The 27,093-nt window shown below is 50.7% G+C and overlaps 2 protein-coding genes across 2 annotated transcripts in view; one reads left to right on the plus strand and one right to left on the minus strand.

Moving 5' to 3' along the window:
- The first annotated feature begins 2,889 nt into the window (after window positions 1–2,889).
- ENHO (energy homeostasis associated) lies at window positions 2,890–4,850 on the plus strand. The gene is made up of 2 exons (XM_036261642.1): window positions 2,890–3,095; window positions 4,044–4,850. Exon 2 carries the CDS (start codon window positions 4,208–4,210, stop codon window positions 4,436–4,438), a length of 231 nt encoding a protein of 76 aa, XP_036117535.1. The 5' UTR covers window positions 2,890–3,095; window positions 4,044–4,207; the 3' UTR covers window positions 4,439–4,850.
- Window positions 4,851–4,908: 58 nt separating this feature from the next.
- Window positions 4,909–27,093, minus strand: part of DNAI1 (dynein axonemal intermediate chain 1) — a 62,662-nt gene continuing 40,477 nt past the window's right edge. Inside the window, exons 11-20 of the mRNA XM_036261372.1 lie at window positions 24,813–24,930; window positions 24,487–24,530; window positions 17,878–18,125; window positions 13,080–13,169; window positions 12,863–12,950; window positions 12,145–12,224; window positions 10,785–10,933; window positions 10,569–10,668; window positions 8,250–8,435; window positions 4,909–5,240 (exon numbers count right to left, since the gene is read on the minus strand). Of these exons, the coding sequence (XP_036117265.1) occupies window positions 5,142–5,240; window positions 8,250–8,435; window positions 10,569–10,668; window positions 10,785–10,933; window positions 12,145–12,224; window positions 12,863–12,950; window positions 13,080–13,169; window positions 17,878–18,125; window positions 24,487–24,530; window positions 24,813–24,930 (1,202 nt within the window). The 3' untranslated portion in view covers window positions 4,909–5,141. The remainder of the gene's footprint in view (window positions 5,241–8,249; window positions 8,436–10,568; window positions 10,669–10,784; window positions 10,934–12,144; window positions 12,225–12,862; window positions 12,951–13,079; window positions 13,170–17,877; window positions 18,126–24,486; window positions 24,531–24,812; window positions 24,931–27,093) is intronic.

Below are 27,093 nucleotides of genomic sequence, written 5' to 3' on the forward strand. Positions count from 1 at the left end.
GGTGGAGGCAGGGGAGGGAAATGGAGACAGACAGGAAATAATAAAGATGACAGGTGGAGACAAAACCTAATGGCCTTTGAGTCTATTAGTTCCAGTTGTTCCTGAGACATCCCTGTCTTTAGGTTTAAGTTATCTGATTACAAATGTATCTTTTTTTGCTTAAACCAGTTCTTACTTTTCCTGGGTGAGCTCATCACTTTTCTGATTTGACTGCTACCCTTTGCTATTAACTCACAAAATGTTAAATTCCGCCTGGACCTCTCTCCTGAACCTCAGACCTGTTTATCCAACTATCTATTACAGACATCTCAACGTGGGTGTCCAATCGATACCTCAAATGCATCGTATCCAAAACTGAACTCATCTTCCCTGCCACAGCCCCCTGCTAAAGCTCACCCCTTCTCATGTGTTCCCTATCTCAATAAATGGCATCACAGTACCCCTAGTCATCAATCTGGGAGTTATCCCAGATTTTCCCTTTCTCTTACCCCCATATCCTATAGGTCTAAGTGCCTGAGTCCTACCAATTGTGACTCCCAAATGTCCTCAATACTCTCCTGTTCTTTCCACTCCTACTCCCCTACATCATTTCAGTCCCTGTCATTACTCCTTGCCTTCACTCTCAAATACTGTCAATTCCTCTTTCCACCCAGCAGCTCAAATCATCCTTCTGATTTCTGGATATGATCACATTACCCCTCTGCTCAAAATTCTTCAGTGGCTCCCCACTGTTTTCAGGATAAAATCTGAGCTCATGCAGCTGGGTTGCAAATTCACTCACATTACACTCAGATGTGCAATGATATAAGTCCCCTCTGTTTCCTAGAATCAATTTGATCTTGCTCACATTCCCCTCACCCTGCTGGGTAAAAAAAAGGGCAGGGGAACTATAATCAATTCACTCTGGTGAACTCAGTAGGGTCCAGGAATTTTGGGGGGGACAGTCTCTAAGTAATTCAGTAGGTTTGGATGACTCCATCTTTCAGATTATTTTACCATTTTCTTTCTCATTTTCAAGATAGCATTTGGATTTATAGGAATTTCATGTGAATTCCATGGCATTGGGGGAAGGGATCCTTTAGCCATGTAGTCCTTGGCGTTGTCAGTCTGCATTTACTGTAATGTGGTTGGTCTGGTGTAAGTGAATTAGTGAATTACAACCTGGAGAGGTAGCTATTACTATAGCCATTTTACAGATGAGGAAGCTGAGGCTAAAAGCAGTTAATAACTCTGGCCAGGTAGCTCAGTTGGTTAGAGCATCTTCCTAATACACCAAGGCTGCAGGTTTGATCCCCCATTAGGGCACATAAAGAAGCAACCAGTGAATGCATAAATAAGCGGAATAAGAATTTGATGTTTTATCTCTCTCTCTCCCCCTTCCTCTCTAATTTTGTTTTTAGAAAAAGGGTTAATAACTTGCCCAAAGTCACAAAGTTAGGTAAGTGGCAGAATTAGGAATCAATGCCACCCTGATTCTGGTAGGCACTTGGATCTGAGTTTAGAATTCCAGAGATAAGTTAAGGCTGGATTTGGGAGCACTATCTTCATAGTACAGCTTCAGGGATGTGTTTGTCCATGGAGAATATGTAGAATGGGGGTGAGAAGAGGATCCAGTTCAGAACGCTTCGGAATATGAGGTACGGTCGGTCAGAAGGCCTGCCTGATGGTTCCTGCCTAAGCGGATCTTCCCCTTAGGGGAGCTTCCAAGGATGGAGTCATGCCTGTTCCAGCCAGGGCTGAGCCATCCCTCTAGGTACCCCATTCCTGTCTTTCCCAGGGTCCGTCACAGCAGCTCAAAGCACAAATCTCACCCTGGCCAGTTTGGTTCAGCCGTTAGAGCATCAGCCTGCAGACCAAAGAGTCGCGGGTTTGATTCTGGTCAAGGGCATGCACCTCAGTTGCGGTTGAGTCCCAGCCCCGGTCGGGGGTGTGTGTGTGTGTGTGTGTGTGTGTGTGTGTGTGCAGGAGGCAACCAGTCGATGTTCCTCTCTCTCTCTCTCTCTCTCTCTCTCCCTCCCTCCCTTCCTCCCACTCAATCTAAAAATAAATGGAATGATATCCTTAGGTGAGGATACTAAAAAACAAAAACACAAAACACAAACCTTAACTGATACTGGGTGGGAACTCAGCAAATGTGTCCAAAGAACTTGTATTGGCAGAGGTGCTCACACTTCCTGGGCCCAGGGAATGTAGAGCCAACTACAGACCCTCTGGAGTGGGGAAGCAGATTCCAACCTAGGTGGGAGTTGACGTGAGGGAGTATAGGGAGTTTTCAATATGAGGAGGTTGTCTCTTCCCAGGTGTGGGGATGCAGAGACCTCTACCAAGTGTGGAGGGGTGGTCTCCTCGGATACGGGGGCACAGAAGCTTTGGCCTTTCTCAGATGTTAGGTGTTCAGCTCTTCCAGTTGCAGAAGGTGCAAGAAATCCGGCAAGTAGGTGAGCCTCACTGCCTCCACCTCCCTCCCCTTGGAAAAGGATGAAGACCAATAAATAGCCCCTTCTGCCCTCCACCCGCCCCGCCCCGCCCCGCCCCGCCCCGCCTCGCCCCGCCTGCCCAAGGGGCGGGCCAGTCCCCACCCCAGCTCACGACCAATGGCACGTGAGTCTGGAACAGTCAGCCAATTGAACGGCGGTAGCGGCGTGGGGATGGTTCCACCCCCCACAGGCCGCCGGCCGCCGGCCTTCCAGGAGGCGGGGCTCTTCGTTGTTTTTGCGGTCGGCCGAGCCGGGCCGAGCTCAGCCGAACACAGCCGAGCCCAGTCGAACCACGTGTCCGGACCGCCGCCACTGCCGCCGCCGCCCGAGCGCCGCCGAGCAAGCAAGCGAGCGAGCGGCCGCGGCCGCGGAGGAGGCGCCGCCCCAGGGGGAGGAGGTACCCGCTCACCGCAGACCGCCAGCGGCAGAGGCCGCCCCGGTCGCGCCGCGGCGGGAGCGGCCGGCGGAGGCTGCGCGGCCGAGGGGAAGGGTCGGGGGAGGGGACACCGCCCCAGTCCGCCTCCCGCGCCCCCCGCCCGCAGGCTTTCGAGCCTCAGTCGGCGCTCAGCATCTCGCTACCCTGGACCCTCTGGCGGGCGTGCACCGGGCTCAACTCAGGTAGGGGGGCCCTTCTCCCACAGACACGGGGGCTGAAACCCAGAGACAGAGGTAAAAAGACCGACACAGAGACACAGACACAGCCGAGAGAGAGAGACAGACAAAAAGACAGACACAAAAGAGACGCACAGAACCACAGAGACAGACCCCACGGAGAAAGAAGGAAAGACACGTTTAGGGGGACAGAGGGACATACAGCCATGAAAAAAGAGGAAGAGACACTAGAGACCCATAGACACAGGCAGGGAGAAAGACAGAGACTGATACAGAGATACACAAAGAGACAGACTGGGAGAGAAATGAGACATACAACAGAAGCTTAGAGATGGAGACACACGGAGAGACACACAAATATAGAGATGGGTGTACAGATGCAAAGGCACACATCCAGGTAAGGGCATCGAGAAACACACAGACACACACCTGACCTGGAGACAGTCCCACCTAGTTACACAGAGGTCACACCTAGGTACACAGACTCACACATGCCCGCCAGGGCCTCCACAAAGTTCCCTCTGTGTGAGCTGGTGCCTCCGGAGGTCTTGGGCTGGATGACTGGAGTCTGGAGAGTGGGGAGGCAGCCAGGCCATGCTGAAGCTGGTCACAATCCCAATCCTCCAAGGCTTTGGGCTACCTGGGTGCTACCCACTCACAGAGTGCTTTAGAGGGCTGAAAGCTGGGTGGGCAGAGCCAGAGTATGCCCACCTAGTCTAAGAAGGATGAGATATAGATTGCCTGCTCCAGCTTCCCCACTGTGTCTACACACCCCTCCAGGTGCCCAGAGCCAGGCCTGAGCATGGGGTGTTGTTGGCTCTGTAGAGTATTTGGGCCTGCTGGGTCCCAGTCCTCTGCCAGGGAGCCAGAGATGTAGCTCCTTTCTCTCCTCCTCTCCTAGGCCTCACCCTGTTCCTTCTCACCACTCTTTCCTTTACTCTGTACCCCCCACAGGCTCAGGACTGCAGGTGGATATCTCTACTGCCCAGGAATCATTGAATGTGTGGACAGGACAGAAGACCAGCTATACCAGAGTTCCGCCTCGGCATGGGACTTGCCATTGAGGCAGCCCCACTGTTGGCCCTGCTGTCTGTGCTGGTCTGAAGGTGCTGCCTGTCATGGGGGCAGCCATCTCCCAGGGCGCCCTCATCGCCATTGTCTGCAATGGCCTGGTAGGCTTCTTGCTGCTGCTGCTCTGGGTCATTCTCTGCTGGGCCTGCCACTCTCGCTCTGCCGACATCGACTCGCTCTCTGAATCCAGCCCCAACTCCAGCCCTGGCCCCTGTCCTGAGAAGGCACCCCCTCCCCAGAAACCCAGCCATGAAGGCAGCTACCTTCTGCAGCCCTGAAGGCCCCTGGCCTAGCCTGGAGTCTGGGACCTAAGTCCACCTCACCCAGAGCCTGGAATAAGGATCCCAGGGTCCAGCCAGCCTGGGGTCCAGAACTCAGAGTCCTGTCTGGAGCTGGACCTAGCAGCCCAGAGTTTAGCCAGCCTCGCTCCAAGAGGGGCTCTGGTGGCCCTGGGTAAACAGGCCCAGGGTGAGGGTTTATGAGTTGGTGCTAGGGCCTGGGCCATCTGGACTCTGCTCCATCCCAAGGGCCAGGGGCTGGGTCCACCCTCTCCCTAGGCCTAGTGCTTCTAGGTCCTCTCAGTTGGGGAAGCAAACTGGAATCCTTGGCAATAATGGGAGGGTGTCCAGGCTGGGCCCCTCCTCTGGTCCTCCCACTGTTTGCTGGATAATAAATGGAACTATGGCTCTACCCTGAGATTTTCTCCTCTTCCTGAGGGCCCTGAAATAGCAAAATTAATTGTGGGGGGTGGGCTTCCAGACACAAGATTTATTTGTATAAAGTAGGAATGGGTAATGGTGATTGAGGGCTGAGTCCTGGGGTGAGGTCCTGGGACCAGGGCTAAAGCAGGATGTTAAGGGCAGATGCTGGGACCTGATCAAGGGTGGGGTCACACATTAGATGCTAAGGCTGGGCTTATTACTAGGATCAGGGGCCACAGTACTAGATTCAAAAAATAAGAAAGGGACTGAGGCCAGGTCCTTAAATCTTGGGTTTTACTTCCCTCACCAGGTTCAGCAGTTTGTCCAATTTTGCGATCTCCACAGCTGGACCCTTCTGCACCTCCTGCCCTTTTTTTTCCTGGGGAGAAGGGAAGTACATAGGGATGGATGGGCCACTTCTCTCTGGGTTTCAGCAATACCTCCTCTGCCCAGCCTGCCCCGCCCCAGCTGTTCCCTGCCCCTCCCCTGCCCGGTTAGATTCTAGATCCCTGCCTCCCCCACCCCTACCTGATCCTTCCCCAACTCAGGATAGGTGACACAAGGGCCCAGCTGAGGTTTGCAGGAAGCGTCCAGATCTGGCTCTGAACCTCATATGGACATAGGGTCTTGATGCCAGGAGGAGTCGGGGAGGGTATTCACCCACCAACCCTCAGAGGAACAAGCCTTTCAAGCTAGGGGAGCTGTAGCCCTGGGGAGAGGTGGAATCACTGAATGGTGGGACCACCCTTCCCATAGGCAGGTCCCTGGCTGAGTTCTAAGATGGAGCTAAGAGGTATGTGTATTTTAGAAGGAGATGGGTGTGAAAAAAACACAAGTGCCCTCTCCTAGCACTCTAAACCAATATTTTTAGGTCAGGTTGGGAGTGGGGTGCTATTTGGAGCCAAGCCTGCTGTGTCAGACATACCCAGGGTGTCAGGAGACCCAGGAGGGCAGTTGGGATATCCCATGTGATTCTAGATGTCCTTGGCTGGGACAGTTCCTCAGAGAAGCAGATCCTGAGTTTATGACCTTCCCCTCCTACAGAGCACTAATGTTTTAGCTGGTAAGCTGGATTCTAAGTAAAAGAAACTTGGGACACTGAGCTGTGTGTCACTCACAGGCCTTGAGAGCTCCTTGGCAGATGAGCACCAGTCCTATCCTCCCTTCTGTCCAGACAGTGGGGTGTGGGCTAGGCTTGGGCAGCTGCCATTTCCTGCCTTCCCTCTGCTCCAAGCCCCTGCCCTCTCAGCCACCTGTGTTCAGTAGCACCTGCCCCAGCCTTGCCTGCTGAGAGCTCAGCCTGGATCTGGCCTGGGCTGTGAGATGGGAGAGAGTACAAGACCAGCAGCCCCCTTCCTGGCCCCATCCTGGCTGCTGATACCATTCAGAGCTCTGAGTTCCTCCCTGGTGTGACCCTTGCACCTGCTACCAAATCTGTCTCCCCTCTGCTTGTGGGCCAGTTCCTTTGCCACTACTACTACATTTACCTCTGTACTCTAGAATCAGAGAACAAAGATGTCTTTTTCTCTCCTTCCCACATTCCCAAATTAAGTTCATGTTCTCTTCTTGGCCCCATTCCATCCCCTGGGAGGTAGGAGACCTGGCTTTTAGTTCCAGCTTTGTCGTTAACCCTCTATATGACTTTGGGCAAATCCCTTGCCTTTCTAAGCTTCAATTTCCCACCTATATATGCAGTAGTTAGGGTAAGATAGTCCTTGACCTTTGACAAACTTCCCACGGGAAACTCCCTGGGCCAGGAGTTGGACCTATGTGGCCAATCCTGCTTGGGAAGGGCAGGGGGGCTGCAGCCCGCAGAGGAGAGATAACCAGGGGACTTCTGTTTCCACCAATCATTTGGCTGCTGATAGGATCAGATGGCAATTTTACAGGAACCTCCAATCCACCCAAGTATCAGCTCTTAACTGTCACCTGCTGAGGTTCTCTAATCCCAAAGTACCCATGTTCTCGGGTCCTCAGAGACATAGGTCACCAGATACACAGAGTCCAGCTCTCCCAGGCATGACTGACCCTTGCTCTGAGAGGAGTTGAAACTGACTGTGAGAGATCCTTGCCTCCCTGGGTCAGAGTGGGCAGGGCAGGTCCCACCCAGTTCTACCACCCTCACCTCATGAGGGCTGTATTTCTGCCCTAAGAAATGACCATCATCTCTCCCACAGGGCAGTCCAGCTCTGCCAGCTCAAGCCTGGGTCTCTCTCCTTACTAAATTAAGAGCAGATTTTATCTGTTTCACTAATTGTGCTGCCTCCTTCCCCCTCCTTGAGGCCAACTAGCTGGGCTCCAGCAAAGAACTTAAGACCACACCCGACCACCCCAGCCCCAGCCCACCACAGCCTCTGGGCCACAGCTGCAGGCGCTTAGCAGCCTTCTGAGTATTTATAGCCAAGTCCAGCCCCCTCCCCCAGCTGGCTACAATTATAGGCCCAGCCGAACTTCCAGCCCTTGCCTCCCTGCCATGGAAGGGAATAGACCAGGCCAGCACCAGAGGGATGGTGCAGTGGCCCCTGGCTTAGTAGGGGTGCAGAGGGGCAAGTGTCAGTTGTTGAAAAAGACAGGCCCCTGCCCTTGCCTTAAATTGCAGTAAATGCCTCAAATTGCAACTACGGATTCTGCTCATCAGGGCAACTTGGCCCAGCCCTGGCCCAGCTCTGATCCTTGCCTGGAATTTGGCAGAAAGCAAGTTCCATTTCCTTGCTTAGCAACCAAGTGTGCAGGACTGGACTCTGAGCTCCTGGGCTCTGGTTTTTAAGTTGGGCCCTTGAGCTCTGGATTCTAAGGTCTGGGTTCTTAAGTCTGAATCTGGACTCTGAGATCTAGACTTTGAGATCATGGCTTTGAGCCCGAGGGCTCTGGGTAGGGTCTCCAGATCATTAGAGATCTCAGAAAAGAACCAGAGCTCAAAAAGAGGACTGCCTGGCTGCTGACCTAGTTATCCTCCTCATGGCTCATTTCCTTCTTCCCTGTGTGGTCCCACAGTTCCCAGCACAGGGACCGCTGGAGCTGAAGCCCTGTGTAAGTAAGCTCAGCCAATGAAGCAGACTAAGCCCCAAGCACCCTGCCTGGGTGACCAAATAAACCAGTGGTGCTCACGTGTTTCCCCCAGACTTCAGATCTATATGGTCTCCTACTCACCGGATATCTTCACCTGGGGGCCCCCACAGGAAACTCAGATTCAGCATGTCTAATCTGATCTCATTGTCTCCTCACAAACCTGCTTCTCCTATGCGCCTCTTTTGGGATATGACATCACCCTTACCCTGGGTCTCTCAAACCACAAATCTGGGGTTTACCCCCTTGCTTCTCCCATTTCTCCCATCCCCCACCACCCTGGAGACTGTTTCTTTTGGTAGCCTAAACTCTCCAAGCATACCTTTGGCATCTTGCGCAAGTTGGGTGAGAGTTTGAGGCAGGTGACATGCCCACGGTCATCGCCCACAATGATGATGGGGTGGATGGGATTGAACTGCACGTGGGTGATCTTGTTCTTCTTTTTGGCCACTACGGGCTGGTTGCAGATAGCTTCGTACTTGTTGATGGCTAAGTCAAACACATGGGTCTGTAGAGAGGTGGGTGTCAGTACACTTGAGGCTAATGAGGCTTCAGAGGAACCACCCTGGGCTCTCTGGGGAAAGAGGATAGAAGCCTAGCGCACTGGAGCTGGATGCTGTAGAGGGGATTTGTGTCTGCTTATAAAACGTTTAGTAGAAAATTTAAGTCTATAAGAATTAACAATAATAGCAGCTACCACTTATTGAACACTTACTATGTACTAGACTCTGGGCAAGCATGGTACATGGTTGTATCATCTAATTATAATCTTCACAGCCACTCTATAAGGTAGGTTCTGTCATCTCCATTTTATAAATAAGGAGACAGAAGCTCTTAAGGCTAACTTGCTAGTAAGTAGCAGGGTCAGGGTTCCTACCAGTTAATATAAGTAAGGTATTCAGATAGTGTTTGTCATATAAGTACTCAACAAATGTCTGCTCTAATTTTTACCATGCCCTAAGTCCAAACCATTAGCAACTTTTGCCTGGACAGCTGTGGCGGTGTTCTAACTGGACTTCCTGCTTCCACTCTTGCTCTTCTACTACAATCCATCCTCCATGCAGCTGCCAGGCTTAGCTTTATAAAAAATCTAAAATCCTCCAGTAGTCTCCCTCAGCATTATACATAAAACCCAGATTCCTTACTCTAGATTCTCCACTCTCATCTCACATTCTCTCCCCTTTGTTCACTAGACCCCGGCCACACTTGCCCGCCTATTCCTTACACTCATCAAACTCACTTTCACCTCCGGGCAGCTGCACTGGATGTTCCCATGTGTGGATACCGCCCCCTCCCCATCTTCACGTGGCTAGCTCTTTCTAAGCTAGAAAGAGGTGCTTTCTAAGCACCTCTCGGAAGAAGCTTTCCCTGACCACTCTATCTGAGAGACCACTCAGTCCTTTTCTTTTACATCACTCCCTTTCTAAAATAGAACAGCTTTATTGAGATATAATTCAACTATTTAAAGTATAGAATTCTTGGTTATTAGTATATTTGGTTATGCAATCATCGCCACAACCACTTTTAGAACATATTCATCACTCCAAAAAGAACCTTGAACCCATTAGTAGTCATTCCCTATTTTCTCCCACCACCACCACCCTAGCCCTAGACAACCACAAATCTACTTCCTGTCTCTATAGATTTGCTTATTTAGACAAATATAAATAGAATCATGTAAGGTGTGGTGCTTTGTGACTGGATTCTCATACTAAGAAGGCGTTCACGGTTCATCCATGTTATAGCATGTTATCAGTACTTTATTCCTTGCTATTGCTGAATAATAATCCTGTTGGATATACATTTTGTTTATCCATTCATCAGTTGATGGACATTTGGATTCTTTCCACATTTTGACCATCAGGAATAATGCTGCTATGAACATTATCCTCTTTTAATTTCTGCCTAGCACTTAGCACTAGGGGAATTTTGTTGTTGTTGCTTTTTGTCTCTTTCCCTTCCCTAGAATATAAGTTTCATGAGAGCAGGAACCTGAATCATCAGGCCCTGGCCTGGAGCTGGACATCAGAGTTGGCCCTTCATAAACATCTGTTCAGCAAATAGATGACTGACTGACTTTAATGGGATGCCTTAATCACTGCATTCAAACCATAAGCCTCTCAGTTTATATCAAAGTCCACAAGGAAAATGGGTTTGCATCTCAGAATTTTCTTACAAAATACTTTTTGCTGAGCTTTTATCAGTTAGTGTTGAATTCCCATCTCCCCTTCTCAGATTCAACTTGCACATTTCCAGGGTGGGGACTTCACTACCTTGTAGACACTAATTCAATCACAGATCAGCTTTGACTCATAAGTTTTTCCTTATGTCAAGCTGGTACTTGTACTCTGTATCTCCCACCCCAGGGGCCTCAGAGAAGATAACGGCTCTTCATGGCATCCCCCATGCTCTCTCCTTCAAATGAACAGCCCCATTCTCTCCTTGAGACCTCATGGGATGAACAATTCCTCTTCTGACAGGGCCCTGGGTAGCTTGGCCCTTGAAAATACACAGACAGTCCTTGTGTCCTGTCTTCCCCATCCTGGCCTGGGCACAGGGTATGCTCTCTAGGAGGTAGACCCTGGGATACTCATCCTATCTCCAGTAATCGGCTCAGCAGGGTTGCAAAGAGGACACTCACCTTCCCATTGGTAGTGACTGCAGCAAACACAGTAGAAGAGTATGGTGCCCAGGCCACATCACCCACAGCTGAATTTAGATCATAGATGAACATTGGGGTCCTGCAGTGGTGGAGGGGTTTAAAATTCATGACACAGAAGGTTCACAGTGCTAGGGCACAGAGGTCCCAACCCAGGGTGGGGCCTGGGAAAGACAGGGCCAGGGCCAGGTCCCTCACTTGATGGTGTGGTCCCAGATCTTCACTGTCCAGTCGGAACTGCAGGACATGAAGACCTTGGCGTGGTATGGATTCCAGGACACAGCATCCACTGCCATGTTGTGGGCATCATAGGTATCCAGGAATTGGCTGGAGTAGGATTTAGAGCACTGTGGGTTGAGTAAGGGATCAGGAGTCAGGAACGAAAGAGAAGTCAGCAGCCACCACTTCCTTGGAGACCCTGGAGGATCAGAACCTGAGACTCCTCTTCTGTCCTTATCCCGCATCACGTCACAGAGAAGCCGGGGCCAAGCTTCTCTCAGCTCTTCTCACCCACAACACATCAGAGAGAAAGGAGGAGCTTAGACACCTGGGGGCTGGGGTGAGCAGGGAAGCCTTCCTAGAAGCTGTGGGAATATGTTGTAGTCTTCCCGGAGGATTACAGGCCAGGCAGAAAAGGCCTTTTCTCCCTGAGCCAAGACAGAGTGGACTGGGGGTCCTGGGTGAGGTGTGGCCTAGCCTGTGTCCAGGCCAAGGCCTGTGGACAGACAGACAGAGCCCTGGGTCCATCTGCAGCCCAGATACAGAATCCTTGCAAAAATGATAAACCTCTGGCCTTGCCCAGGTACGAGCAGCTACAGAGAAAGGAGCAAATCCCAATTTTATGACTTCCCATTTGGTTTCTTGCTCTGACCAGCAAGCCTCTGTGCCCTCTCTCCTGGAGACAGTGTGACTAAGTCTCATTCCCTCCTAGGCCACCAATGGGAGGAGTGGAAAGGGGGTGGGGATCTCTTTTGCATTCAGACCAGCTCTAGCTGGGCCTCAGGGGGCTCCTGGGAGGCTGCCTGTAATTAACATTCTGTGTCTCTAAGCCTAAGAAAAGCTTGCAGTAGAGCTATTTCTGGATGGATGGAGAGGTTCAAAGGATGTTCACCTAACACAGACCTTGCAGAAACTGGCCATGAAGTTCCATCCTGCCAGCTGGGATGCACCCGATATTCAGAGATAATTTTTCTTGTTACTTGGCCTTCAAAGCTCAGCTCAAGTTCGGATCTCCACTAGGAAATCTTCCCAGAATGTTCCAACTCCCACCCCCACCTCTACCCCCTCCACTCCCAGGAAGGGAGGGAGGGCTCTGAGGGAGGGCTGGGCTGGACTCAATTCACCCTCTAGATTCTTCCTCCCCTTTCCTGCAGTCAGCCCCTCTTTTTGCCACCCAGTTAGCTCAAGAAAGACATTTTCTTCCCTCCAGAAGCCTTCTAGATCTGATGAGTAGTACTAAGATGTGTCAGAATAGGATCTGTTGCGAACGTTAAGCTCCCGGGATACTTAGGTTTAAGCAACCCTGTAAGAAGCTGGCGCAGGGGCCAGACTGCCTCACCTTGTAAATTTTTCCCTCCTCTGTGCCCACTAGGAACATGTAGTCGATCTCTCTGTGGAAGTCAAAAGCAGTGCCACAGCCTTGGGAGAAAAGAGAGCAACCTTAGCTGGGGCCTGGGCTGGAGGCTCCCAGCACCTCCCCTCCACAGCACATCCCCCAGGACAGCCTGGGCCCTGCCCCTGTGAGGGCTGTGGTCAGTCAAGCAAACAGGAACCAGTGCTCTGGCCTGCTGCTGATCCCAGGCAGTTGGGACTCTGCAAACGGCCAGAGCTTCTGCAGACAGGAATGGGGCCTGGGTAAACAAGGCAGGGATTGAGTTTAACAGGGTCAGGGTCAGGGTAAACAGGGACAGGGTCTGCAAACAAGGACGTTGTCTTCTGTGCAAACAGGGATATAGTCTGCATAAACAGGGTGGGGATTGAGTAAACAGAGACAGAATCTGGGTAAACAGGGACCTGATCTGCATAAACAGGGTCGGATCTGCATAACAGCACCTGATCTGCATAAACAGGAACAAGGTCTGCAAACCGGGATGGGACCTGCATAACCAGGGAATGTTTGCAAACAGCCAAGGCCTGGGCAGACCGGGCCAGGCTTTGCCATTACCTCCAGTCCTGGCTTCAGCACAGTACTCAGTACTGGAGAAGGCTATGATCACTGACCCTCACGGGCCGAGTGCTGTGGCTGGGCCTGGATGTGAGTGAGCTGAGGTTCCTACCCACTGTGTGTAGCTGTAGCCCCTCTAGACCTTCTGTGGTGCTGCCCTCCACCTTCAGCTTGATGATATCCGAGTGAACCAGTTCGCTCTGCAGTCACAGAGGGGATGGGGAGGGTACACAGACTGGGCTGGATCAGCAGGGTTGGGGGGTACCTTTTCCATTCAGCTTCCCCCACCCCCCATCCATCCCTGAAGACCCTTTCTAGGAAACAGGCACCTTCACGAGCGTCCAAGACACGATCCTGCCATCAGATGACACAGAGAAGAAGTTAAGGTTGTTGTCCATGTCATCCTTCTGCCACTTGACCTGAAACATCCCAAACTGTGAGCTTTGGGACTCTGCATGTGTTAGGCTTGTGAGCTGAGCAGGGCTTCCTCAAGAACCCATCTGAGGTTCAGAAGCAAGTTCTGGAAGCCCATTTCCCAGAGTCCCATGATTGGCCCACCCTTCCTCCTTCTATCCATTTCTGTCTCTTATCCCTTTACCCTTGACTCTCCTGGGGCAACAGGGCCAAGTCAGGGCACTGCCCTAAACCACTGGCTTGTCAGTGGAGGTGCCCGATTACTCCCTGGGTTGGGTTCAACCTCCTCACATAGACAAGGCCTAGAAAGGACAGGGTCCATCAACCAGTTTCCTCAGTTATAAAACAGGAACCGAACAACACAGGTTTGTTATAAGGAAAAAAAAAAAAAAAAGAGATAATAAATGTGAGGCCCTTAGGTCAGAACACAGCATAAATTAAGTGTTCAATAAATATTAGCTGATGTCCTCGTTATCACTATCATCCTAGGAATTGGGGTGCAAATGTTCTGCAGCTGGTTTTTCCCTGCTTGCCTCCTCCCCGATATCCTCTCCCAGGCTTGCCTTTCTCTAGGCAGTCTTTCCTCTGTTCTCACCTTCACTTCACTACTAGCTCCTGCTTCCAGAATCTTCCTCTCAAATCTCAGATTTGAGCTGCATTTCTCCATCTGCAAATTGGGGTTAATAATCCTGCCCCACCCATCTTCTCAGGGCCAGAAGCAAACATATGGGAAAGTGTTTTGGAGACAGAGCTGTTGTCTTATGAAGATGACATGCTTGAGGCTCAAGTTTCTGTTGCCAGATGTGGAGGCTGGGCTAAGCCATGTCCCGAAGGGCTGGGGAGGGGCTGGGTGCCTAGAGCTTTCCATCCTCCTGCTCCCTCCAGACCTCACACGCTGGGACCACGGTCCCTTCCCTTGTCACAGGCAGAGGCCCAGTGAGGGAGGGCAGGAGCCCAGGGCCACTGCTTGTAACCACAGCTGTCACCATGACTGTTGAGGGGTGCTGGCGGGGAAGAAAAAAGGGGTTGCCCTTCCCCAACCACTACCCAGGCCTGGCAGATCAGAGCTGCAGAAGGGCAGCTGCTCTTTTGCGCTTTCACTGGGGTGCCTGGAACACCACAGAACCTGTGAGACACAAGTCAGAGCTGGCCCAGATGCAGAGACCACTTCCCCTTCAGTGAAAAGGTAGTCCCTTTAAAGAGGGAAAGGGGTGGGAATGTCAAAGGCCAGGCTGTAAGAGGCGCTAGGGAGCTGCAAAAGGAAGTGTTTAATGAGCAGCCGCCAGCATGCATGGAAATTGTATTTCACACCCCACTTAGCAGCCTGATGCCCAATGCGGGGTGGTGTGTGCATTTACAAGTGAGTGTGTATGTGTGTAAGTGTGTGCAAGTCACTCACATGCTCCTGGGGTAGAGGTAGGAGGGTAGGAATAAAGTGTGTGGGGGTGCAGGTGGTAAGTGGGGTTAAGAGAATGAATGAATGCCCAGGAAGCAGGTGGTGGGGAGGAGATGGAGGCTGCTTAACAGTTTCCTTCTCCTCTGCCTTATCTAATTAGGGCAAACCTGCTTGACCCCAGTTTGTGCTCATTTATTTTTCTTGCCACCTTCCCCAGTGTTGTACAGAACACACACACACACACAGAGCCAGCAAACCCTTGCTGGTTGAGGCTTCACAGTGGGCCATGAATGGGGCTGGGTTACTCGGGCAGGCTCCCTGGGGAAGTAGCCTGTGTCATGAGACAGGAACCTAGTTCTTTTTGAACAGACAGCTTTCTCCCCGGTTCCAAAACCTTCCATGGCTCCCTGCTGCCAACAGAATAAAGTTCATCTGCCGCAGTCTGGCATTTGAAATCCAAAATAACCTCCTTAGTCTCCCTGACACACAGTCCCTTTGAGAAAGATCTAGACTCTGATGTTTCTTATATCTCATTCACCAGCCTGTCTCTCCTTTAAGTTCCAGGCTCACACGGTCAACTGGCTGTAGGACATCTCCTCTTGCATCTTACATTAACTTCTGGCTAAACCTGTTCCTCTGTTGCATTTCCCACTTCTGCATATATCCTACTGGGCACCCCAAACCAAATTCCTGGGCACCTCAAATCAGAGCCCCAGGCAGCAGCATCAGTTCTTCCCTTTTCCATATGTTTCCACCCCGCCAGTGTGGCTCAGAGGTTGAGCATCTACCCATGCACCAAGAGGTCACCAGTTCAATTCCTGATCAGGGCACATGCCCAGGTTATGGGCCCGATCCCCAGTGGGGGGTGTGAAGGAGGCAGCCAATTGATGTTCTCTCTCATCGATGTTTCTATCTCTCTTTCCCTCTCCCTTCCTCTCTCTCTAAAATCAATAAAGAAAAAAAAATCAGTTGTTTCCTTCTATTAGTGTTACTGCTTCAGCAGCTGTGGACCCTATCTTCTCATTTCTCTCTCACTGCCTTGGCCTTAGCTCAGGCTTCAAGATTTCTCATGCTGCAGCCAGAGGAAAACTCCAAGACACAAACATAGCTATGTTACTCCTCTGCCCCAAACCTTCTAATGGCTGGGCAGTGGTTTTCAAACTATGCTGGGGTAAATCCTAGGATCCTGGGGAAAGTACTTCAGGGGACAGGGAGGTGGTAATGGGGACTCTGATCCTACCAGTGCAGCTCCACTTTCATCTTTTTAACATATTGGGCTTCCATAAGAACACCTCATTTGAAACCACCGACCTACAAAGTCCAAGCTTCTTACTTGCTAGAGAAGCACACTCATGACTGGGTGCTTGTGCTTTTCTTAGGCCTTGCTCCCTCTCCCTGTCTCTCACACTCTGCTCCAAACGATGTGCTGTTTCCCAGCAGGCCACTCTGCTTGATGCCCCTGTGTCATTGCACCTGTGACCTCTTTGTATCCTTCTTCATCTAACCAATATTTCTCATTCCTCACAATTCAGCTCAGGTGTTACTTCCTCTAGAAAGGCTCCCTGGCCCTATTGGCCCTGCTCCCCATCCCAGACAATCTGAGTGCCCCTCCTCAGTGCCCCCATGAGCCCTCTGTAGCCCATAGCATACTGCCCTGCCATGCTCAGCCTGTGGCTATGGTTATCTCCTCACCAGGAACTCCAGAGACCAAGCCCTTAAGCATCTTTGGCTCCCGGAGGAGCTAACAGGGAGGAGTTACCAAATGGATGAATGAGGAGGAGGAGGTCGGGAAATGAGGGAAAGAAGGGAACAGTGAGAGATAGGCAGGCCCTTCCCATGTCCCAACCCATGATTCCAGCCAAGAACTCTGAATCTTTGGTTTTGCAAAGGCAGCAACCCTGTTTTACTGACAGGATGGTGGGAGAGCAGAAGGCCACCCCTCTCCAGATGACTTCCAGTCTCCCTGGCACCTGCCCAGTGAGAGGGATAATGTGGCTTCTACATGCCCCATTTCTTTCCCCAACCTACTATTTGATTTGAAGAGCATAGCAGAGTGGGAGCAAAGTGGTTGGCTAAGCTTAGCCTCTTGCCTCAAGTGGGCTTTAGGAGGGTGGTCAGGCCAACCAGAGATACCCCACGCTTAGCCTTGGACTATCTGAGAGCAGGGGCAGGGCTGATACTAGTTCAGGCCTGACAGAGCGGCTCTTTTCTCTTCTCCCTGGGCTTTAAAATCCCTGCAGATATCTCTGGATGGAGGCAACGAACTGGGAGGTGTGTTTTTTCAGTAGAGAGAACTCCAAGGTTGCAAGTTCTGGCTCCTGCTTTGGTGGAGAGTGGTGGGGAGAGTGGTTAGTGGGTGGGGCACTTCCCTCCCTCTGCCCCAGCTCTGGGTGGAGGATGAAGCTGAAAGAGCACCATGTCCCCTGTGCCTGGTATTCTTCCCTCTGCTCAGGCCTGTCTGTGAGCTGGGAACCAGAACCTGAGGCAGGCGTCCACATGACTCAGGGAGCTCAGGGCCAGAAGAGGCAGGGGTGTACCGCCTGACTGCAGACTGTCAGGACAGGGGGCAAAGGAAGATGGTAGTCCCAGCACTACCTGATGAGCCCAGAGACCTTGAGTGACTTGAGGCAAAAAAAACTGTCCTTAGATTCTCCCATAAGGTCAGGGTACAGAGCCTCAGAAGAAAGTGGACCTTTGGAACAATGTCAGAGCAATTGAGAGTGAAACCATGAAATGAAACCCACTCCCAGTGTAAAAAGATGGGAGACAGGGTAAAATCTACACCCGATGTCCAAGTGTCTGGAAAAGAGGGGTGTTACAGAGAAGCCTCAGGGTCAGACCTTGCCTACCAGGCCTTATAGTCCCACTCAGAGGGCAGACAATGGGCAGCACCCACCCCTCTCTGGGAGTTCCCCCAAATCTAGCTCAGATGCCATAGGAGAGCCTTGTGGGGAATTGAAGAAACCCATAGACAGGGAACTGGAACCCTTGACCTACTCAGCAGAGGCCTATCAGGCCCTGGGGGTTTCTAGCCACAGGCTCTGGGTCACTAATCATCACACTTAAGAGAACCTTAGCAGACAGATGAGTCCTTTTGATGCGAGCTCTGGGGTAGCAGACTGAGCTCTTACTGTAGACCCTCTTACCTTCTGATTCTCGCCTTCAGCTCTTCTCTGCCGCTTCTCATCCCCTTGGCCTCTGTCATTCCCATCCCCTTGCCTATGGCCCTCTCCTCTCCAAAGTCCCTTCTTCAGTGGCTCCCAGGCCCACATGCTAGTCATCCATACCCAAGTTTCCCCTCCTGGTCCAAGGCTGACCTGCCATACAGGGTCTGTGTGCTTGCCAGACTTGGCTGAGCTGCGGAAGGCGGGCTGGGATTGGAGCTTCTTGAGGTTGTAAATGGCCACATTGCCATCATAGTAGCCTACCACCACCAGGTAGGGGTGGTCCACATGCATGTCGAGACACATGATGCCGCTCTCGCTGCTGAAGGTGTATTCAGGGAAGCTGGGGTTCTTCATGCTGTAGAGTAGCAACATGCCTCGGCTCTGCTTCATGAAGTCATCTGCACCGAGGAAGATGGGCCTCTGTGGTTGGAGGATCTAGTTGCCCTTCCAGGAAGCCCCTGGGCCCCTTCCCCACTGGATGGACAAGCCCTGCCCTGTTCTGCCACTGCCAGAGGACTTCATCTTCTCTGTCTGTGAAATGGGATCATAACCCTTGGCCTACCCTTTCTCAGGGTTCATGGGAGGATCCAACAACCAGTAAAGCTGACCAGGCTTATCTGAGGGACTGACCATCATTCTCTACTCTGCCTGGGGTATAGGAAAGGGGTATGCAGGCTCAAAATATTGGAACATAAAGAATGTGTGTGGGCTTGGGAAGGAGCAGTATCCTTAGAGAGGGTTCAGATGCCTGGGCCAGGGACAGGTCACTGTCCTTAGATGCTTCCATGATACATATGTGCCTCCCAGCCCCCTAGCCAAGGACAGGGGTTTGGTTTGGACTAACATGGAATTAGCCACCTCTGGGCACATTCCCATACTCTCTGGCCCATAATTCCCTGTTGCAGCCTGAGCCCCAGCTCTAGGCATGTTCCAAGAATTGAGAAGTCCCAAGCCAGCCAGTCAGGCTTCCACAGGCCACTGTGCTATCCTTCTGGCCTGGGCACAGCTTTTGTTGATCCACCATGGACCACTTGGCAGAGTTCCTGCTTCCTGTCCACCTCATGTCAAGAGAAGGCTTCCCACTCTTTCTTTCATTCTCTGTACACTTGGTGCCCATCCTGACAATCCAGTCTCTGAACAGAATCCAGTCCCAAGCCCTCAAGTCCAGCTCTCTTGCCACCAGCCCAGGGCTCTTTCCAAACTCAGAAGAGCCAGAGCTGGAGAGGTGGAAGGCTAGAGCCACCCTTCATCTTGGAGGCCCCATACTAAGTAAGGCAGCCTTTGGCTGAAAAGAGGACCCTCTCCCACACACAGTGGTCAGGAAAGAAAATACTTCTGCTCTGGGATAAGTGAGCTTCTCCCTGCTAAGTGCCCCTCCTTGAGGAGCTCCTCTGCATGTATCTCATTATTATAGATGAGCAGGTCTTTCACTTAGTCTTTCACCAAAGGATGGAGTAAGCATGGCCTGGTGTGGCCCAGTAGGCTTGCTTTCTCCAGTGGGAGGGTTGCCTCTTGCTAACTCTGTTTTGCTGGATCATTTCTAAGGCCTCTCTGACTTGCTCTTCAGTGATCCACAAGATTTGGAGGAGGAGAATCAACCATCTCCTAGAGCCTGAGCTGGCAGTTCTCAGAAAGTCATGGTCTTAGGGAGTGATAGCTTAATCCCACCATAGACCTCTCGCTGCCCTTAGTTCCCTCTGCTAGGGCTCAGGCATAGAGTCGTGCCCAGTGAGGATCATAGATGAATGTCTTCTTGAACTGGTAATCACCAGTGGGGGCCTCAGCCCTCCAGCTCTATCCTTGCCCTGCAAGTAACAGCTATAGATTGTGGGGGGGTGGGGGTCACTCTAGAAGAGTTCTAGCTGTCAGGAGAAGCCTGGTCTCCTGCTCAGGATTCAGGGAGGGCAAGATAGGCAGAGGACATGTTGGAACATCAGGCTAAAGCCAGGTCAGTGGGCACAGGGAAGTAGATGATAAGCTGCAAAGACAAGGATACTGAGCCAGCCTCGGACAGCAGGTCCCTCCTCTCTTACTGTGGCATCCCAAATGACTCCAGTTCAGGGCTGCAGCTGTTTTATGACTCCCTTTATTAAGTCATATAAGAGGCACAAGAAGGGATGTGTGGTAGGCTGAATAATGCCCCCTTCCCCAAAGATAGCCATGTCCTAATCCCTAGAACCCATAAACATGTTACTTTGCACAGCAAAAGAGATTTTTACAGATGTGATTAAGTTAAAGACCTTGAGATGGGAAGATTATCCCGGATTATCTGGGTGGACCCAATGTAATCACAGGAGTTCTTATAAGGGAAAGAAGGAGAAAAGAGTCAGAGAAGGAGATGTAACAACAGAAGCAAATGTCAGAATGATACAATTTCTATCTGGAAGGGAGCCACAAGCCATGGAATGTGGGCAGCATCTGGAAGCGGGAAAAGGCAAGGAAATAGATGTTCCCTTGCAGGGGTGGGGAACCTTTTTCTGCCAAGGCCTGTTTGGATATTTATAACATCATTCACGGGCCATACAAATTATCAGCTCAAAAATTAGCCTGCTATAGTTGGTCAGGCTAATTTGGTGAGGCATGTGATGTTAGCTTGTATGGATTTCGTAGGCCTTAGACAGTTCACCGGCTGGACGTTCCCCACCCCCGCTAGAGCCTCCAAAAGGAATGAATCCCTGCCAATCCCTGATTCTTATTCAGTAAAATCTATTTGAGACCTCTGACCTCGAGAACTGTAAGATAATAAATTTGTGTTGTTTTAAGCCAATATGTTTGTGGTCATTTGTTATAGCAGCAATAGGACACTAATGTTGTAGGCAATCGGGGAAGGCTGACCCAAACCCTACCTTTAGGAATCAGAAGGAGATGCCCCCATAGAAGCACCTTTTCCTGGGATCGTTTGGAAGCAGTCCCTCTAGAAGCCAGGGGGATGGATGCAATGATCCTCAGCACTTCTGATGACAATAATGAAATCCTCCCTCAGTTTCTTACACCTAAGCCCTGCCACCTTGGACTCCAGGAACAGAAATGGCCCTTGGATCAGGATTTTCACAGTCTCCAAAGGCAGGGAACCACCCAAGGCTGCCCCAAGAAAGGGCATCAGTGCTAGAGGGTTCCAAACCTCCAGCATGGCCCAGAAGCCATGGTGCCAGGCTGGGCTCAGCCCCCCAGGCAGCTGGGCTTTTCCAAGCACTCTTATCCAATTAGAATTCATATTTAAGCAGTGTGGGAAGTAAGAGCAAAGCCTTGGAGACAGAATACATCAAGCAGGATATTTAATTTGATTTAGGGAAAATGAGGCAAACATTTGAGAACCTAAATAACTAACCAGTAATTAAACTAACAACAGGAATGCCCTTGCACTACCACCCTCGAGCACAGTGGCCTTTATGGACTGTATTTACAAAGAGACCTGACAACATAATTAGTACCGTAAATTTTACGCAGCCTGCAGCAGAGGAGTGATGGATTTGGAGTATGAAGGATGAACAGGGAGAAATGAGGTGGATGAATTTCCATTTTCAGTAAATGAAATTAACATTGCTTAATTAGTGAAGCTGACAAATAAATGATCAGGGAAGATTTAAATCCCTACCAGTGTATCTTTGGCCTGGGCAAGTGCAGGGACAGGCCAGGATGTGGTGTGACTGAGTGGGAATGGGTTTAGTCCTGGGACTCAGGGCCAGGCTTTGGCTCCTTTTGATGGTGCAACCCCTAGAGGGAGGCTGGGCTAAAGGACAGCTTGCTCCCCATCTTCTGTATGATAGCCAATCAGGTCCACACAGAGTTTCTAAGATCTGTTCTATCATCCCTTCCCGACAGACCATAAGGAGTCCCTATTCTTGTGCCATAAACTGGCTAATAGGTTGGAAAGGGCCCCATCAGTGCAGCAGGCCAGCATAATTGCAACCCTACTTTTCTGCTTTTCCTGGACTAGCTCCCTTTGCCCTCCAGTGTTCTTCCACCTGCTTTCACTTGCTGATAGCCTCTTTCTCCACTCTGCTGGGAACATGGAGCCTTGCACTAGGGGGCACCCAGTCTCTGCCCTATATGCTGCAGCCTGGCATGCCCATCACCTGGCACCCAGCAGCCCCAGAGGGGAGGCAGGTGTGAATGCTTCTGTGCTGCTGAAGGCAATTGCCTGGACTCCCTCTCCCCACCAGCTTGCTCCTGGCCTGGTTCAAGGCAACCTACATTGTCCCCCAAATGGAGGATTGCCCCCTGTCCTTCCTAAGGTACATAGCTATCCCTGCCAAAGTCTCATTTGGCTGGGTCAGAGAATAGTCTGGGAATTCTAGGCAAGAGGAGGCCTGGGCTGATCTCAACAGGGTCAAACCAACAACAAACCCAAAGGCTCACTCTGGTGTTTGTTCACATGAGGCAAAGTCTGATGATGGAAGGCTGGCATCTGGAAGCTTCCAAAGACTGTGATGGATGCTGGTGAGCCAGCTGCTCCTTACAATGACCCTATCTAGTAACTAGGGTGCCTTTGCCCTGCCTCAGCTTTGCCTCTTTCTTCCAGGGAAGCACCTGGGCACTCAAGCATGGGACTCCCAGACTCCCAGAGGCGACCTCAGGAGTGAATGTAGGGGCCCTTCTGAGTCCCAGCCCAGCTTGGCTCTGCTCCGGCCTTTGCAGTGTTGTGTGAAGATATGTGGGGCTCTGGAGAATAGATGCCTGTCGAAAGTGGTCAACAGCCCCTGTACCAGTAACATCAACAGCAAACACCACCGCTGCCACCAGGCCTTGCTCCCTAAAAAGAATAGGTAGGGGCCTCGTCTGACTCCCCTATGTCCTCACAGCTTTCTTTGTCTGCTCAGGTCCTCTAAGAGTCCTACAGAAAAGCTAAGGGAAAGACCAATAGACAAATCAACAATGATTGTCCTTTAAGCATGGGTGGTCCCACAGCTTACAGGGCACATTTGCCCCCTTTTAAATAAGTGTGCCTCACAGTAGCCCTGGGTTAGAGGGCTGGCAGGTGTCAGCCTCTCCCTGTCACCAATGAGAAAACTAAGGCTCAGAGAGGCTTCTGGCCCCAGGTCACACCACTGGAAAATGACCCACCAGCCAGAAGGCTTGCAGCTGAGTGGCACCTCCCAGGCATGTGGATGTGGCTGAAAGAACCAACAAAGAGACCCTTCCTGGGCAAGTGCCTGTCCCAAGGAGGCTCCTGGGCCTATTGGACTTGAGGTCATCTATTCCTGGGGGGTGGGTTACTCTTCTCCACTGCTCCTGGAAGAGGCTGCCTCCATGCTCCACATGATTCTGATCAGCCAACCCTGCTTCTGGCCCTAGGTGGGAGGAGGGTGGGGCAGAGCACATGCAGTTTCTTCTCCCACCTGCTGGGGAGCCTGCACACCCCTACTTCAGGCCTGGGCAGAGAGCCTGGACTGAAAGCAGCTTCGTACCCATTCATGTCCACACCCATTCCTGGGAGGGCCTGCCCAGCCCCCCCTCCCTGTTCCAGGCCCAGTAGCTGCAGCAGAGAGGGAGGAATGTGCTAGTTCCTTGCCAGAGGGGGAGGGTGCTTCCAGCTTGGCAGCAGCCCACCCTTAGGAGTGGGGACACAAAGCGGGCATTTAGGGCATCCTCAAAGGCAGCCCAGACCACGAGACTGGGAGCAGCTCCAAGATCTCCTCCCTGAGAGGAATGACAAACACTAACTCTTCTTTACCCACCCCCCCAACTCCCCACCCTGGTCAAAGAATGGGTAGACAGGCAGTCTGAGGGGCAGAGACTGGGAACTTGTAAGCCTGCCAGCCAACAGCAGCTTGGAGAATGGAAAGGTTTTCCTGTTCGCAGAAGCTGATCCTCCCAGCTAGAGAACAAGCTGTTAGCTTGGGGAGTTGCAGCTAACACGAAGTGTGGGGCCCTCTCCTGTTAGGAAGGGGGAACATCCAGACCAGCAAGGAGGTAGGGGTTTTTGCATGGACCCAGGAACATGAAGGAAAAGCAAATTGTCACAGTTACCCACAGTGCTGTCTCCTGATGAGGTGGGGGAGGGCAGGACCCCCCTGAATAACAGTGGTCTCTCAGGGCCCGGGGGCCAAGTAATGACATCCCCCACCCCTTCCTGCTCTAGGGTCTGGTCAGGAACACTCCCCTCCCTCAGCTCCCTATCCTATCCTTCTTAACCATCCCATCCTTCCCCAGGTCTGGTCCAGTCTACCTTTTCATGCTTCTCAAACCCACTTCTCCTTCCCCACTCCATAGTCATGGTTCAGATCCTGCACCAGTCTCTTAACTGGTCTCCCAAATCCAATCTCATGCCTGCAATTCCCCTACACTGGTCATGTCCCTGCCCTTCTCAAATTCCTTCAGTGATTTCCCCTTGGGAGAAGGTCAGGAGACTGTCCTCAGGACAAGGGCCAAGTTTCTTGGAATGGCTTACCAAGCCTTTGGAAGCTGACCCTGGTCCCCTTGACAGCTTCACTTCCCCGACCCTGATTCCCTTGACAGGTTCACTTCTCGCCATATCTCTTGTGCCTCCAGACCTTTGCAAATCCTGGCCCCTCTGCCAAAAGCGATCTCCCTTTCTTTCTTCACCATAACAACTCCTTCAAGGCCCATTTTGGCATATTTCTTTACCCAGCAGCACAAATTGCTGCTGTGATTGTTGTCTTATGACAATTGTGAGCTCCAAGGGCATTGACTGTATTCTAGTTATCTCTGTATCTTTCACACTTGGCAAAGAACTCTGCACTGAATAGGCACTTAGTTATTGCTAGCTAAGTGAGCAAATAAATAGGTATTACTTACAGGAACCATGTCCCACCGCAAACAGATCATTGTACTTTGGATTCCTGCAAAAGAAATATGAACCCATTGGCCCAGGAAATGGACATGGCTCTCCCATGGACATGAGATTTCCTGTGGACATTGGTACCTATTGACACTGAAGACATCTACTCTGGAGGTTAGAGACCCGGTTTATTCTACAATCTCATAAGAATCCCAGTCCCATTTTCTCTCATGATGCTTCGTGTCACCCTCAAGGTAGCTAAGTGCAGCAGAAGTGCCCTGCTTAGGGCTTGGCAACAGGAGACACTCAGGGACTGTAGGTTTGCTGCAATGCCTACACTCACCAGCAGAGGGCGGTGACGGCCAGGCGCTTGGCTTTGTCGTTTTGGAACTTCCAGAGAGGCAGCAGCGTACCCTCCTGGTCCCGGTATTCATCAGCAGCATCCTCATAGTACTTAAAATCTTAAACACACAGACTGTCAGCCTTGGGACTGCCACATTATGGCAAATCCCAGTCCATCACCTTCTATCTGTACCTCTTTGGACAAAACAATTAACCTCTCTGTTTCAGACTGGGAATAATAATAGCACCTATCTCAAGGGACTCTTATGAGGATTAACAGAGTTATATATGTAAAATACTTAGAAAAATACCTGGTACATAGTAAGCTCTCTATATGTGTTATCGTTACTGTAACCATTGTTGTTGGAGGTAAATTACAATAAAGCGGCCATGTCTGCACGGATAAAATCCCAGGTTTGCCCATCTTAATAGCCACTGCCAAGCCCCACTATAGTGAAACTGCCTGGATCCCTTATGGTTTCTCTGAAATGAAGTTCATCTCCTGGCCTGAATTATCCTGCCTCTCGTTTCCCCTAACTTAGGTAGAAGCCCCATCCATCTTTCTACTTATCTAAACCAGAAACCTGGGTAACCCTTGACTGATCTCTTTTTTAAAAAATATGTTTTTATTGATTTTTGAGAGAGAGAGGGAGAGAGATTGAAACATCGAAGTGAGAGAGAAACATCGATTGGCTGCCTCCTGCATGTCCCCCACTGAGGATCGAACCTGCAACCTGGGCATGTGCCCTGACTGGGAATCAAACCAGGACCACTTTGTCCATGGGTTGACGTTCAATCCACTGAGCCACACTGGTCGGGCTTGACTGATCTCTTATATCTCTCATATTTTCCTTCGGATTATCTCTTTAATCCACTCACTTATCTCCAAACCCTTAGCCATTGTCCAGGTTAGGCTCCAACAACAATCACATGGATCATTACACCATTTTTCTAACTGGTCTCCCTACCTCCAGTAACTCCTCCTCCAGCCCATGTTCAGAGCTACCAAGGTGGAAACAAATAAATCACCTCACCATGTATCTCCCCCACCCTGCTAAGAACTCAATGGCTCCTCTTGCACGAGCTCCCTGGTCAAACCAAGGCTCCAGACCACTACTTCCATGTCATTTCCAGCCCACTGTTCACGTACCCTCTATGTATCAAATAGTGTCTAAAATGTCCTACTCCTCTGTCTTCCTGGCAAATTCCTACTCACTCCAGATCCAGATCAAACTGCTCCTTTGCTGTGAGACCTTCACATTCTAGTTGTTGTTTTTTTTAAATTTTTTTTTAACAAGGAATTTATTTTTATTTATTTTATTTATTTATTTTTTAATCCTCACCCGAGGACATTTTTCCATCTTTTTGTACAGATAGAGTGGGAGGGAGAGAGAGGAAGAAAGAGAGAGAGAGAAACATCGACGTGAAAGGGACACATCAAGTGGCTGCCACCCGCACAACCAACCAGGGCCGGGGACAAACTGCAACCGAAGTACGTGCCCTTAGCGGGAACCGAACCCAGGTCTCTCCGGACCATAGGCCGACGCTCTAACTGCTGAGCCAAACTGGCCAGGGCCACATTCTAGTTGAACAGAGTTTATTTCTTTCTCCATTACAGCCCAGTGCCTCTCCTCTGCTGAAACATCTGTCACACTGTGTTACCTCTATCCTTTGCCTGTCTCCCCTACCAGACAGCTTCTGGAGAGCAGGAAGTATGTGATAGTCGTCTCTGGATCCACAGTGCCTAGCACAGGGCCAGCCACAAAACAAACAACCAATGACTGTTCGAAGAACACAATAAAATAAATCAACAAAAGTGAATGGTTCTGTCTTCTTTCCAACCAAGGGTGACCTATGAGAAAATGAATCCTTTTATCCAGTATGGTCAAGGACATGCTCAGACATGGCACCAACCCCTCTCACAATGTCCACACATTGTGGGACTATATTCAAACCTCAAAAATGTCTTAGAACAAAAAAATTAGAGTGGTCAGAGGCATGAGCCTTTATCACATCAGAGATCTCTGAGCTTGGGCTATCTTTGAAATTGCCTTATTTCAGAAAGACTAATTGGTAACACTTCTCTGTTTTCACTTCTCCTTCATGATTACACTTTCCCAGGGGGAAAAGAATATGCAATTTAAAAAACATCAAAGTTCAGTGCATTTTTATGTTACTGTGTTCTTATAAATGAAAAAGGTTCATCAAGGCCAATTTCTCCATGGAAATTAATCGTGTTTGCCACCCTTTGGGGGGCTAGTTTCAGAGGCTGGGTTTCAGGA

The sequence above is a fragment of the Molossus molossus genome, unplaced genomic scaffold (assembly GCF_014108415.1).
Source record: "Molossus molossus isolate mMolMol1 unplaced genomic scaffold, mMolMol1.p scaffold_m16_p_14, whole genome shotgun sequence".
Taxonomy (NCBI): domain Eukaryota; kingdom Metazoa; phylum Chordata; class Mammalia; order Chiroptera; family Molossidae; genus Molossus; species Molossus molossus.

Bases quoted from the DNA above. Each gene is read 5' to 3' on its own strand.
- ENHO (XM_036261642.1), top strand. From the start codon at position 4,208: ATGGGGGCAGCCATCTCCCAGGGCGCCCTCATCGCCATTGTCTGCAAT.